Here is a 14670-nt window from a genome sequence, read left to right on the forward strand (position 1 = left end):
CGATCTAGCGGTGTATCTTTGACAAAGAGTTTCAATATCAACACGATTCAAATCTTAAGCGTCTTTCGTACCTTTCGGTATTTGGAATGTGTATTTGTAAACGGGAAGTTCAGTAACGCAACACATTCACACCGAATGTTCGGGCGGAAGGCTTCCGGCGGCTGACCGACGTCCTATCGGAATGGGCGGCGGCATTCCGCGCCTAATCTGGTGCGTTAATTAGGGAGTGGTGCGCGAGGACAATGCGCCAGGATCGTGAGGAGCCAGAGTCGTACGAGACGCAGGTACTCCCCAAATATCAGCTGGGGCCACTCTGTCGCCATCGGATCCGGAATCTGGCCGCACGGCTGGCAACGTCCGGCCGGTGACTGACCACGGTAGATAACTCCTCGTTCAGCGCTGATCAACTGTGAGAGCACCCAAATTGGTACAAGTGTCACATGCATCTCTGGCGTGGTCGATTGGCAGAGATGTACCGGATTTCAATCAACAATCAAGCCTGCAGAACCGATGTTCCATTAGGAGACCTTTAGGTCTGATACATTCCAGGTCCAGATCGGGTCTTCGGGCATGTCGAGACCATAGGATCAAGGCCCCATTCGAGGGTTTGAAGCAGGGCTTTTTAAAATTTTAATTGGAGGATTATCCCCACCAGTGCCTGTCAAAATCCCCCCACCCCGCAGTAAACAACGAACCACCCCACCCTGCGCGGAAAACTGATTTACCAGCAGGTCACGCCCGCCAATGTTTTTGAAACGGCTCAGGCAGAGATTGGAGCCGCGGTGGGTACATGCATTCCGTTTGGCGCTAACAATGGTAAGAGGAGGCGGCTGTTCTTAAACAGAGAGAAAACAAAATTGAGCCAGAAGCCGTTTTTGAAACGACTGGCAGGTTAGACGGGCAGATCAGGTCAGATGTCGGCAGGGTCAGAGAGGCAAACAGACGTGCACAATTTATTGCGTACCTAAAATAAGGTGGCACATTCCCGGTCCTATTGTTTTCGTGCCTACGTCTGTCAGTTGGAATTTCATTGGTGTAGATGTACACGGCCCACCTTTTGTAGTATGGCACACCATACAAGCTTCATTATTAGGCTTCCTATTTGAATCAACACAAGGCTGTGAGCAGTGACACAGGGAATGACATAAGCCACCTTAAAGATATCACATGTTTGGCAGCTGTGTTTTTTTCCTTAACGCTTCCTTGTTTCTTCAACGCAATTGTATGCGAGTAGCATTGGCAATGCTTTAATAAATGACGTCTAGCAGACCTATCAAACGCTTGTTTTAGCAGTTCTTGGGCCCTTGTTTGGGAACAGGCGTTATCATGCAACTTCTCTGAGTCACGTACATTAATCCTGAGTCTGACAGATCATCTGTGCAGTTTGAAGCAAGACCTTCCAAATCCGTCCCAGAAACGGTGGAAAATCCTTTGTCAATCAGAGCACTGTCATTAGCCGCCGGAACACGGTCAGCCGCCGCCGGCTCGTAGGCCTGAGCCGCGCTAGCCGGCCGCAGCCAGCGTGCCCCCCGCGTATGCGTCCGCGCGATCCTGGGGCTGGTCACCCCGTTCATTGGTCCGCAGCGGATGTCGAGCAGCGGGTCTGGGGCGCGGCCAGCGTGCCCCCGCGTATGCGTCCGCGCGATCCTGGGGCCGGTCACCCGTTCATTGGTCCGCAGCGGGTGTCGAGCAGCGGGCCTGGCCGCGGCGCCGCTCCCGATGTCGAGCACGCTGGATTCCGCTGCAGCTGTGGAGGCAGATGTCGGCAGCGGGACGGCTGCACTTAAGTTAACTGCATGTTTATGGGTGTGCGTGTGTGCTCCAGGCGTCGTGTTGCAAGTGATAATTAAATGCGGAAGCTTTGCAAATCAGCGATGCGGCCGGCCATGCAGTATGCATGATGTGCTGCCTGGGGATTAACCGAATAAAATGAACGTTTCTATCGGACAGTGTGTTGCAGTGCCAGCTGATAGCACTACGGTGGTGCTATCGAATTCACACGGTCGCACTCTTTGCACGCGACTTTCAGCTTTTCCCGGGCCGCTGTATGCTGTCTATACGCTTCCACGGGCCGGCCGGCCCGCATTTCGTAATCCGCCGTCCGGGGTCACACGAACAAAAAAAGTGATACCGGCCGATGACCGATTTACACTGCCAGCTGATGCCGCCCCAGCATAACATCGTGTGTACAGGGGTCGGATCCACCGCGCACGAACAAAATCACTGTAAGCTGCATCTCGCAACGTTGTAATTTACCCGTGCGGTCGACCCACCAGCATTGAGTGATTCGCTGTTACGGGGTCAACCCAACCGGACAAGCTCAAGGCAAGCAACATGATCATCGAGTTATTCGTGGCAGGTGCACGTCAGCATGATTTCTTGCTCCAGCGGACCTTCATCGGCTTTTAATCAACGTAAAGCTTTAAGTGCAAGTTTGAGCACGAATCTCGTTTTGTGCTCCATGGTGCAGGAAGTTGGACAGTGGGGGCGAGTTATGACGGTAAGAAAAGCGCAATTACCGAATAAAGGAGTGGAAGCAAACAATATAGGCATGGATAAACATGCAAAGGCATTCCCAGAAAGCGCCGGAAATACGAGCACATGACAATATTTTGCTTCGCAAACACGTTCTAGCACCGCACTGCCACCTTTTGGCAAGTCGAAATACTACAAGAAAGTCAGCCCGTCCGCTGCAGTGGTAATTCTGACTCGGTCAGTCTGGCAAGCGATCACGTCATGAAGACATTCCATGACGTCATCAAACGATATCGTACGGGTTAACATATTTACTTAATAGTGAAATTATGCTATCTAGAGCAGTTTCTTAACTCTTAAAAAGCACACAAATATATACAATTGTGCTTATTTCATCACATCTGATTCTTGCCTTAGCATTTTCAAACATAGAACATTCCATTAAGCAATGCTCTGTCAGGGATGAAACGAATAAAATGGATGCCTCGGTTAGACAAATGTGCTACAATGGGTGCTAATAGTCCTTCGGTGGCATCGAACGTACACGTCCGCGCACTTCGTGCACGGTTATAAGTACTGTTCGCGGATGACTGTATGAAGGCCATCACACTGCGGGTTCGCCGGCCACGTTAGTAAGACCCATCAAAGGGCCGCATGAAAGGGCGTTGCCGGTCAATGACAGAGTTATATTGCCTGCTGATAGTGCTCATACAGTGAAATTTAGAGCACGCTGTCGCACTCACCGCGTACGATATAAGTATTTTAAATCGCACCCCCGTGATTCTGCATACTGTCGCTGCGGCCGACGTGCAGCATTGAATGATGCATTGTGGGGGGGGGGGGGGGGGCGGCAGCGGGTGGGTTGATCGGATACGTGTTGCTCTGGTAGATGATAGCCCCTGGGCAGTGCTATGGAATGCACACGGTCACGTTTTTCCCACGAGATTATACGTTCCAGGACGGGCGTGCGCTCGCCCTCACAATACGGACTGCTCGTCGGCATCAAGTAATGCGCCGTCAGAAGGTCAGGTTAGTAATTAGGGTGATATGTGTTGATAGCTAACATGCATTGTCCAAAAATAGTGCTTCCAGAATCCATTCCATCCATCCCATAATGACATCTTCCGCACACGGCCGTACCCGACGTGCACGAAAATAACCATCATTTCCATGGCAAATCGCCGCTGCATCCGCGCGCCATCATTGAGTGATGGTGGGGTCAGCTTTATCGGGCATGTGTGGGGGTCAGCCGAATAAGATGGATTGACGCGCGATTACAAGTGTCAGCTGCCACCGCAAAAGTGTGTTGCGATGGCAGCTGATAGCCGTACAACAGGGCTGACTGCAATCGGTCGCACTCTCCACGCGCGATTGTTATTATCTTTACCTGGCGTATGATAGGCATAAGTGAGTGGGCCAGCCGGCCTGCAACTAGTATTGCACAGTCAGTCACAGGAACAGAGAGGTGACATCAGCCGATGACCAAGTTAAAACTGCGGGGAACCCCCCAGCATTCAGTCATGCGCTGTCGAGGGTTCAATCGACGAAGGTGGGTGCCTTGATAGGACAAATGTGTTGGAGTGGCAGGTGATAGCCGCACAGCAGCACCATCGAGTGCGCGCGGCACTCTTGACACGCGATTATAAGGACCACCTGGTCGCCGTATGCTGGCATTACGCTACGGGCCGGCCGGCCGCATTTAGTAACGCGCCCTCACGGTGTCTTATCGTCGCGCTTGCAAGCACTCACCGACGACGGAGAGAAAGGTTGCTCTGGCTGCCCATCAGATCACCAACCAGTAGACCATCAACAGTGCTTAAACTCGCACCTCAGAATATATAACGCTAACTGGTTGGTCGCGGCCATTTGGCCAGGACCTCATACTTCTGCGTTGGCAGCAGTGGCGGACCCAAGAGGGGGGGGGGGGACGAGGTTGCGCTTCCTGAGCTTCAAAGGGGTCCATAGCCGGCCGAACGGAAGCAGCTTTTTATCACAAAACGCAACAAAACTGGACGCTTCCGCCTGCTCATATGTGTGGGCCTGGCTTCATTAATTCACGCACACAAGTCCGAGACTACAAGATGACGTTTTCCCTTGGCGCCTCAGCCTTAGGGCAGCTGTCGGATATGTGCCGATGAAGGTATGCGGACCGTTGTCCAACATAATCTTATGTGCTGCCGCCGTCATATGCGCCATTGCCGTTGTTTATTGCGTTATGACACTTATCATACTTGTACATCATGTACCTGATACATCTGGAATGATAGAGTATTGTGTACTCTTTCATAACAGTCAAGGCAAAGACTCCGCATTAATCATCAGACTTCCGCTGATCACATCGGCTTATCCGGATGTTCGCCGGAGGCGGGCAACCGTAAATAGGCCAAAATTAAGTTCAGGTCTGATTTTGATGGTATTTAACTGCCACCTCTAGCTCATTTTGTCATATTTTCTCCGAAATGCTTAGCCTCAAAATAACAGGATATATAATGATATGACAAAAATGAACAAACTGTATGTATGTGCATACAAAGCACGCCTAGTTTTGCAGGACCACGCACAGTAAGATGGGTCCCGTACGAAAAAAGCATGCATACGAATCTTGCAATCGGATGATCGGAATACGATTATGTTTCTTGGGAAGGTGTCAGCACTGTGGTGTGCCCCTTCCCCTCCCCCTTCACGAAACCCTGAATCCGACACTGATTGGCAGTGCTGATACATCTGTAAGTATTGTTGTCGGCACCGATCTGGTGTCGATCAGGCGCTGATAGGAAGAGAGAAACGCGTTCTCGTGAGAGAATGGGGGACGGATCCCGGATATGAAAACTTTTCGGCGGTTATCCTATGTATTGGTATTTGGCTCAAGATGTATATACATATATATGTATATATAAATATATGTATATGTATATTTTTCAGTGGGCATCCTATGTAATGGCATTTAGTTCAATATGTATATATATATATATATATATATATATCATGTACCTCGGAAATCTCATTCATTTGTTTATGCATTCCTAACGGCAGACTGTTCAGAACATATGTAGCAATCGCAACTCGTATATGCGCACATACTCGACACACCTAAATCTAATTGGCAAAACAGATACATTCCATTTCATGTAAAACAAAACATACTCCTAGTACTCCTAGTACTAATAAAGTACTCCTCCACGCACCATTTAAAACAATGGAGCCCGACCTTTCGCCAAGATCGCTTAGGTAGATGCTCTCCTGTTGGGAATGTCTTTACCTCACTTGTTTCAATGAGCACGCATTGCGAGCTTGCTGTACTCCTGGGATACGTTGTTCTTAAAGGGAATACTTAACATTTGATGAAATTGAAGCAAGCATCAGACACGATGACAAAAGCTCACTTATAACTATTTATATGTTTTTAAATAGAAAGGACTGATCTCTGCAACACTATTCCACTGTTTACATAGTAAACATGCTCCTCGATGCGTCATCGTTTGATTACGTCATCGTATCTTCCAAAACATTGATTGAGAGCCGAATGACGGCTGTTATATCTGGAAATCGTGCTCACGAAGGCCAAATATGAACGAATCGACCATTTTGTGTTTTTCTTGGCCTTGATCTCCGTAGTTGTCATCGCAGTTGTCACTTTCTTTGCTCCTTTTTCCTGTTGCACAATTATCAGTAACCTTTGAAATGTATACATTTTTTAACTCTCACTTTCGATGTTCGGCTTGTACACTGCCTAAGCATCAGAAGCTTGGGGTCCCAAATTTACTTTGGTGGTGCCAAAATGGGCTCTGTGGGGGAGAGCCTGGTCCACCCAAAAGAATAGAAATCGACATCCGTGCCTGTGCCAGCACTCCAAACGCGCCCCACCCAGCCGGCAACGAAGATGCGGGCGATCGAGATTGGCCCCGAATGCCCGCCACACGGATGGGCTTTTCATCCGGGGCGGGCCGAACCGGTCGGTGCACGTAACCGGGGTACGTTGGGACCGGTCCGACGGGACAGCAGGCCGACGCTGTACCGATAAGGACGCTGGCAAAACGATAGCGTGCCGGTAGCTTGAAACCATGTGTGGGGGGGGCTGTGTGACGGTGCAACCTTGGCATGCCTGGCAATAGGCACACGCCCGGGTGCACACCTTAATGTCCCCAGGGCATGGAAGGCAACAACAAACCGTTGGGGTCTTGTTCCACAAGTTCTTGCGTCCTGCAAAGTTCTGGGTGTGGACAGGACCGTTCAGGAGCCGATGCGCACCCGTCCTCCAGTAGGCTTGCTGGCACCAGCGGGCGGGGTTCGCCCGTTGGACTCGTAAACCAGAGCTTGCGTCCACTCGCCAGCGGGGTGTCAGACAGGGCCAGCGAGGACGGCGAGCTGAGGTGCGTCTGAAGGGCGACATCCTGACTTTCTCTGTCTTACCATGGTCGTCAAGATCGTTCAGCGGGGACCGCGCTGCCTGTGCCATGGTGACCGTCCGCGAAGCTCGTCAGCCACCGTGTCCATCTTGTCCGACTCGTACCTGACGTCGATTTGAACTTTGACCGATGGAGTCAAGGTAACGGATCTCCCTGGACGAGAAGCGGTCAGAGCTGTATCCAGGGATGTCACGTTCTGAAGGTGGTTGGGATGGGGCTGAGCCAATAAAGTTAACTTAACCTACCCTCGAATATTTATTTCTTCCCGCATTTCGGCTACTTTGATTTGCGTCCTATGTCAAAATTAAAATTAAGAAATTGGTTCGATTTCAGAGCTGTTTCGATCTTGAGAAATGACTTCATACCATTTGAAACATACTGAAAGTTATGATATATGATAATGGTAATAAAGATGATGGTGTGGTTGAAACCTATATATACCAGTTGTTCAGAAGACACTTGCTGCATTTCATTGGTGAGGTATCCCCTTTTTGCTCGTATGCATGGGGAGGGGGGGTGGTGGAGTGGGTTCAGAGAGCACTAAGGCGGCTGAAGGTCAAAAACGTGGGGGGGGGGGGGGGGGCTAGGCCCTCGGACCCCTGCCGCCTCCTGGTGACAACCGCTGACTGGACCCGATCGCAGGACGCCACGGGCTGTTGATCCATGAAGATGTTGGAGTTGCGAATATCGACGCAATGCCGGAAGTTCCTGATCGCCTGACCACAAACCAGAATCTTCCCGGCCGAAAGTGCTGTACCGGAGCTCTTCCGGCTCCCGAAGAAGAACCTTCTAGAAGAGCGACGGGTCTCCCAACGGTCAGCCCGAATTGCTGGAGTATCGCTCCGATTTCTGTGTCAGAAGCGTCGACCTGTGGAGTGGGCAACCGCCCGATGTCTGATGTGCGAGTCGGGTAGCCCGCACTAGAGGCTGACGGCTAGCAGGTACCCACTCTCCAGCACGAGGGGGCTTACGGGCCCCCCCCCCCCCCCTGGAGGTGGTTGGCGCCACCAACTAGCCTTCGGTCAAGTGCACCCCAGAAGGCTCTGCTCGCAGGGGGGGACAGGACAGTGTCATAGGAGGCCTTGCTGTTGCCTGGTCGTCCATCGGGGGGCGGTTGCTCTCTACTTGGAGAGCGGAGGCGCTGGAGAAGCCCGTGAAACCCGGCCACGCTGAACCAGGGTCAATCTGACGTTCTCCCGTCCCCCAGAGGAGGCGGGGTAGGCCTCACAGATGGCACAACCTCTGGGGGAGCATTCACAGCCGCTGGAGTCGGCGCAGCGGTATTTGCTGAGGGAGGCAGCGTGATCCTTGCCGCAATTTGAATTCTTCAACCTCGGACTGGTACACCACGAAATATCGGGACTGGTGCTTCGAGGACGCGCACCTTGTGCACCAGGGGTTTCTTCGACAGCTGTCTGTAACATGGCTATAAGATTGACAGCGGAAACAGCGGTGTAGGTCTGGAATGCGTGCCCTGATTAGGACTGAATGGCATCCCACTTGGACTTCTGGCGTAAATGTTGGCCGGAACGGGACAGAAACTTCACATGGGATCGAAACTTCATAATATGAGTCCCAAACGCAATAGAATGGTCATCACGCGTCTATCATTTTCACGTGCATGCGCGCGTGCCACTTTTTACGCGTCACGTTTTAGGTTTTGCATGCGATCTACACGGATATATGTTACTAGATCAGGCACAATCATTGACCGGGCGACCGCCAGGCCCTCAGAGCAATTGTGCAATGGCATGTTCAATCACCAAAACAATATAATGGTGGGCGCATGTCTAGAATTCTTGAAAACTTGTTCGTCTGTCACGCCTGTGCTTATTTGGGTAATCTTGCACCTAATCTGCAGGGAGGTCTATTTGGAACTATATAGTTATCAAGCAGAAGTTCCGGTCTCGTAATGCGAAATTTCGGACCGAGCGATGACGAAAATGACGGAGAGCCCAAATCTGACATTTTCACTTCCAAGTGCTTGTGTCACGTGTGTAACGCGCTGGTCGGTATTGCAGCTGATCTGCAGGGAGTTGCGTTATTCGACTTCGCGATTGCGGGCAGTGGGGATGCCTGTAGCCTAGACCGATTTGAGAGTGGAAAATTTAGACTGGAAGATGATAGGACGGTAGTACATGTTATTGTGGGAACACCTATAATAGTCTAAACATCTGTAGTTTGTTCTTACGTCTGTCACGCGCGTTTGTTCTACGCAACGTCTCTTACGTTCCGCACATGCTCGGGTGCAGCTTGCCACCGCTTCACTGGCCAGAGAGTCACTTAGCTGATATACGTTTCTGGCGGACAATAAATGCAATGTTTTTATATTTTTAAAATAATATGCAAATTTTTGAGTTTTTATTTAGATTCTAGAATTTCATTTTCCATTTTATTGTTTCTTTCTTGGGTAACAAATGATTGAAAACAAGATCCACTAGGTTCTGCCTAGAATAACCCGGCATGAATACCGGAAGATCATAGGGTAAACCTTATAGCTGGTGACTGGAATGATGAATAGCTTCAAACGTTCAGTAATTATCTTTATTGAAATAAATATATGTATATTTGAGTAAGTTTTAAAATAATATGAATTTGTTTTTAGATTTTTTAGTAATAGGGCGGTTAATTTATCCATTGTAATCAGTTCCCGCTAGGTTCACCGCAGGCCGTAGCCTCTGTTGCGCTGCCTTCGACTCTGTGATATAGTAGGGCCATAGCCTTGAGCAGGGCAAGGGAAGACTTCAAGACAAGGAAGGGATGGTCGCGTGCGGGATTTTGTGCGGAGGGCGGTCCGTGAAGCTGCGTATATGATCCACGATAAGGTCTGTATTAGTTACACGCATCGTTTTATTGAACTCGATTTTAAAAGGACGCTTAATGCGTCATGTATCCTTCCGTTATCCTTGGACTTGTCCTGGATGTTGCCAAAACTATGAAGCGTTGTATTTGTGGATGTTCCTGCTTTCTTGCTCCGCCTCTTGGTTCGTCTTGACTGAGACACTGGAAATAGCTGATATATTTTTAAAGGAGTGTGCATTGACATTTCAGGCATGTGTCTTCTTTCAGGCTGTTAAAGTTAAGAATTGGAGGAATCCTGTCATTGTGCATACATTATGATGGTACCATGCCATATCATTTTTGGAACATACCATTGGTGTGCTCCAAAAATATCACCTAATAACAGTGATAGATTGATGTTTGCAGCAAACTGTAGTTGTTTTGATGATGCAGTCAATGGTAGAGTGGGGGTTTAAATGTCAAGTTAATTTAATTATAAGCTAAATGCTGCCCTTTGGCTTAAATTAGAAGCATATACAGCTTTTTATTTGCATCATTTTGATTGCTCATGATGAGCATCTACTTTTTCTTTCTTTGATTTAGATATCTTGCTATCATGAAATAATAAAGCATGGCCCATCATAAAATTGACCAAAATAAAAGAAATTGATTATCTTTGCCATTATAAGCTTTTCCAAAATATATGTATGATTAGACTATGCTCAGAAGTGAGTAACCTACAGGCATTTTGCAAATCATTTTCCAGTTTTTTGTGTTCGCTTATATGTTTTCTTGTTGATTGTAATAAACTTAATCACCATTTATTTCTTGGGTAGTGTATTACCAACAGCATTTATCATGAACATTTTTAATATTGATTTGCAATAGCCTGAGCTCAATGTAGAGCATAGACCTCACTAACACAAGCTATTCCAGTTTAATGGGAATTTTACATGTTAAAAGGTATGCAGGAAGGCATCAGAAAGCATAAAACAAGGTCACTTACAACTTTTGGTATGCTGTTCAAATGGAGAAGACTGCTCTATAGAGCACAATACTCTGGTTTGTCAGATATGAACTTCTCAACAATTATATTTTTATTGGCCTTTGATTGCATTATTACATGTCATATGGAATGGCAGGATTTGAATGATGTTATTATAATATTGATGTCAAGTCATCAATCATATCATATTATGATATGATTGATGACTTTGAAATACTCCCCATATACATTACTCCAAAATTAATCCAGCAGGGTGTGCAGGATGTAAATATAATGCATGCTGCCAGAACTCTGGCTTTCAGTGGTCCCCAGTTGATGCTAAACTGTTGCCTTTTGACCCCAAATCCAGACATCTGACCTGCCTAGCCAGTTTGTCAATCCTGAGACACTAAGAGAATGGGTTGACAGCTGCCCAGTTAGTTGCTGATTAGCCAATTTTAAGCAAGGAGTGGGGCAACCAGCAGTGAGCCTTAAGTCAGGATATAATAGTATGAAATTGTATTGATATCCCTGCCACCCAAGTGGTAGAATGTTGTAACACCACCCTGGTATACCTCTCACCATTTTTTCAGGCATGTTACTCAGAAACTAGCTGGGCATAGGTCTTAAGAAGGGCAGGATTGTGAATAGCGCTGAAATGTCTTCAAGATGGCTGTTACAGCTCAAAACCCGATATAAATGTGGAACACTGTCTTTAACCAGAGAAGCAGCTGATATTGTTGGGCCCCTGTACTTAGCTAGGATCCTGAATATCTAGTATATGACCACAGTGCTATAAGGTCCTGCTTAATTTGGTAGCAGTCATTCCATAGGTAAGATAGTTTGCATCATTGCCCCTTCAGATCCATGGCATGAACCATTATTGATTCATGCTTTGAGCACAAACAGGTAAAGATGTTACATACATCACCTAACATGTCATGATTGTCATGTGGTCCTGAATACCACTGTGTTGTTGGTTTGCCTTGAGTTTTCTTGGGACTCTAGTTTCTGGTTAGATCTGTGCTGAGGAGGAATATAGGCTGTTTTTGCTTTATATATTGAGACTTGTAAATGTTGTAAGCAGGTAGCAGGATCTACTAAAAGGTATTCTGGGATCCATTATTAGGACATGCAGTTGGTCATGATCTGAAATTTAATGCTGCCATAGATCATATGAAATCAGGGGCCCATACTCAGTGTCCAGATGCATGTTAGCCTGATATTTTGGGAGTCTTTAGATGATCTCTGATGCCTTTTATCACTTTTGTAGTCCAGAGGCATACATAGAAGCAATACATAGCTTAGAGGAAGAGTGGGCACAGAATACATTGCATGTTGTCACTTGTATGCTGCTTGAATGGAAGCATTGGTTATGTTGTCTCAAATGCCTGGCTTCAAGCATTTATCCCCCAAGATCATCATATCTGCTTCTCTGTGGATCCACTGGTTATGCCACAGGTACTAAGGTCAGGGAGATGCTTCTGAATGATGATGATGCACTACACATCATGTTGGTCCCTCCAGCTAATATTTGGAGGCCCTCACCACTTTATGGCTCCTCATCTCTGGAATGTGCCATGTTGTATAATATCTTAACCAGCTTAATGTCCATGGTGCACATGAATAACAACTTAGGCTGTCATGCCTGTAACATTGCATAGTTTGGATTGCTGGTAAATTTCAACCATTATTGCAGATCTGCACTGGTGACAGTGTTGTGTGCTCCCATAAATGATTTTCACTGTGATATGTCAAGCTGATATGAGACCACCAATCCCCCTGATATGAGGACAAAGAGCCTAATATGCTGGCTGCAGTGGTTATCCTTATCTCCGTCCTCACCGCAATGTGCGCGATATGCTGCAATCAGCTCAGGTGCAACTGCCAGCTCAGAGCGCACCTGGCGCGCAAATCCCCTGCACGCGCGGACGCCGTATCAGCGCCTGGGCTGGGGCCACGGCGCCGCCGTATCGCGCTAAGCCGCGGCACGCGAGTCGTTCACGTGGTGACACGAGCCCGTGCGCCGATCGCGGCGATACCTCCCCGCTCCGGAGCGGCGCGCGCGGCTGGCGCCCGCCGACCAGTACGGTCGGCGCGCCGCCGGCGGGGGCCGGTCCTGTCTGTGCTGGCTGCGCCTGTCTCTCCACCTCTCTGCCGTCTCACACGGGGCGTTCGGCCGGCAGCGGGCGTTCATGACGAGCCGCATAGAGAGCGCGCCGGCGGCTGAGCGCTACTTCTGCACGCTCAGCCCGCTCTGCAAGCGCATCATCTCCAACGTGCAGACGATCCGCACGCTGCACGCCGACGGCTGGGATGAGCTGAGCTACGCCGACCAGTGCCAGGTCATCGACGGCCACATGGTCAACCAGGTGAGCACCATCGGGCGCACGGCAGGGCGAGGCGGCTGGACTCGATTCCCGCCGCGGGAATTATTCGCTGGCAGGCGGTTGCCACCGGTGTGTTACGATGCCAGTGACGAGATGTTGCCCGCGTCGTTGTATTACCTAACCAGTATGTAAGAGAGCCTCGTCAGAGCGTTGGAGGACAGAGCGGCAGAGTCAGCCTCTCGAGCCCGACTGAACCCCCCTGTGCCGGTGCAGTGCGAGACGTGGGCGGAGGTGGGGCTGCGGGGTTGGGCCTCCATGCGTCCCTACACTCATTTCGGCTTTGTTGACCGATAGAACACAGGAGGCCCGACAAGAGCCCTACTCAAGATATCACACTCAAGCAGTTCGTAGCCATTATGATTGAGATGTGTACATTGCGCTACACCTGGTTTGCCCGCCGAACACAGCAAAGACGCTGGATGCATGTCCAGTGCTACCGTGTGTCGATGCTTTGTGTGAGCTTGGATTTTAGTTTCAAACAGGAAAGACTCATATCGACGACGAGACGGTAGGGCGGCGGACGGAGTAGACGCGTAAGATCCGCCAGAGGGTAACTGTCTCAGCGTCTGGTGCGGACGCTTGCCCAGTTGGCTCACCTGGGAGAAGGCTCAGCATTGGACCAGCACACAATGCATGCTCTGACAGACTCTGGTCCCAGAAGCAGCTCACTTCGTGCCGTCTAATTAAATTCCCACAAAAACGACAGTCCCGCGAGCGACCACGATGACATTGAAGCATGCTGGGCCCGGCCACATCACGAATCATGAAGTTGTAGGTGCATTGATGTGAAAGCACCACTGATCGGAATAGGCTTACCTGGTTTCAAACCTCGCCTTTTTCGCTTATTCTTCTGAAGACCGTTTCGTAGAATTCGCTATTGAGTTGGCACACCTTTCGCTTTTTGTAAAGAATGGCCCCAGACGTCGTGACCTCGGACCCGTCGCGTCGTGACGAAGGATAGAGAAAGTGGTGTCGCAGGTTGAATGTGTGCGCCAATCGCATGATTCCCTTGTGATGCCTGATGACGGGGCTCGTCTTTGATCCGATGTGAGTGAACCTCATGGGTTGACCCTTTCGTCCACGCCTGTGATCCTATTGGTGTTCTGTGGTACTGGCGCGTGGGGAGGTGCGGGGCGGCGGTCTTCAGGGCCTCAGAAATGGCTGGTGGTGCTGTCGAATATTGAAGCATTAGGTGCGGCCTTCCTGCGCAGCCGCCCAGTTTGAGACTCTAGATATGGCGGTGTAAAAAACGCCGAAGCTGGGCGCGGTTTCCCCTCCTTTGCACACCCGCATGATTGATGGCGAATATGCACGCCATGTAGGGCGTGTCCATGGGTACTCGCGCGCTTTTTAATATCAGCGGACCCCCCCTCGAGTCCGCTCCTCCTGAACTTTGCATTCCTCCCTTGCAGCGCGGCTACCCACGCGCTGTTTGTCCGTTGCTTACGTCCAGCTCCGCACCCAGCGAAAGCGATGTGATATGACGATAACGATGGCGCCCATCCGGAATGACCAGTTGGCTTCAGCTCGCGCTATTCCCGCCGTCCATCCGTCCCGCTGGCTCCAGCCCGCGCTATTCCCGGCCGTCCATCCGTCCCGCTGGCTCCAGACCTTGCTATTTCCAGCCGTCCAT

General features: G+C 49.6%; 1 protein-coding gene across 1 annotated transcript in view; it reads left to right on the plus strand.

The window, feature by feature from the left end:
* The first annotated feature begins 242 nt into the window (after window positions 1-242).
* Window positions 243-14670, plus strand: part of LOC119094399 (uncharacterized) — a 30694-nt gene continuing 16266 nt past the window's right edge. The window contains exons 1-3 of the mRNA XM_037217460.1: window positions 243-284; window positions 12834-13019; window positions 13251-13281. Of these exons, the coding sequence (XP_037073355.1) occupies window positions 243-284; window positions 12834-13019; window positions 13251-13281 (259 nt within the window). The remainder of the gene's footprint in view (window positions 285-12833; window positions 13020-13250; window positions 13282-14670) is intronic.

This window comes from Pollicipes pollicipes, unplaced genomic scaffold (genome assembly GCF_011947565.3).
Source record: "Pollicipes pollicipes isolate AB1234 unplaced genomic scaffold, Ppol_2.1 Scaffold_4002;HRSCAF=4701_pilon_pilon_pilon, whole genome shotgun sequence".
NCBI classification, from domain to species: Eukaryota; Metazoa; Arthropoda; class Thecostraca; order Pollicipedomorpha; family Pollicipedidae; genus Pollicipes; species Pollicipes pollicipes.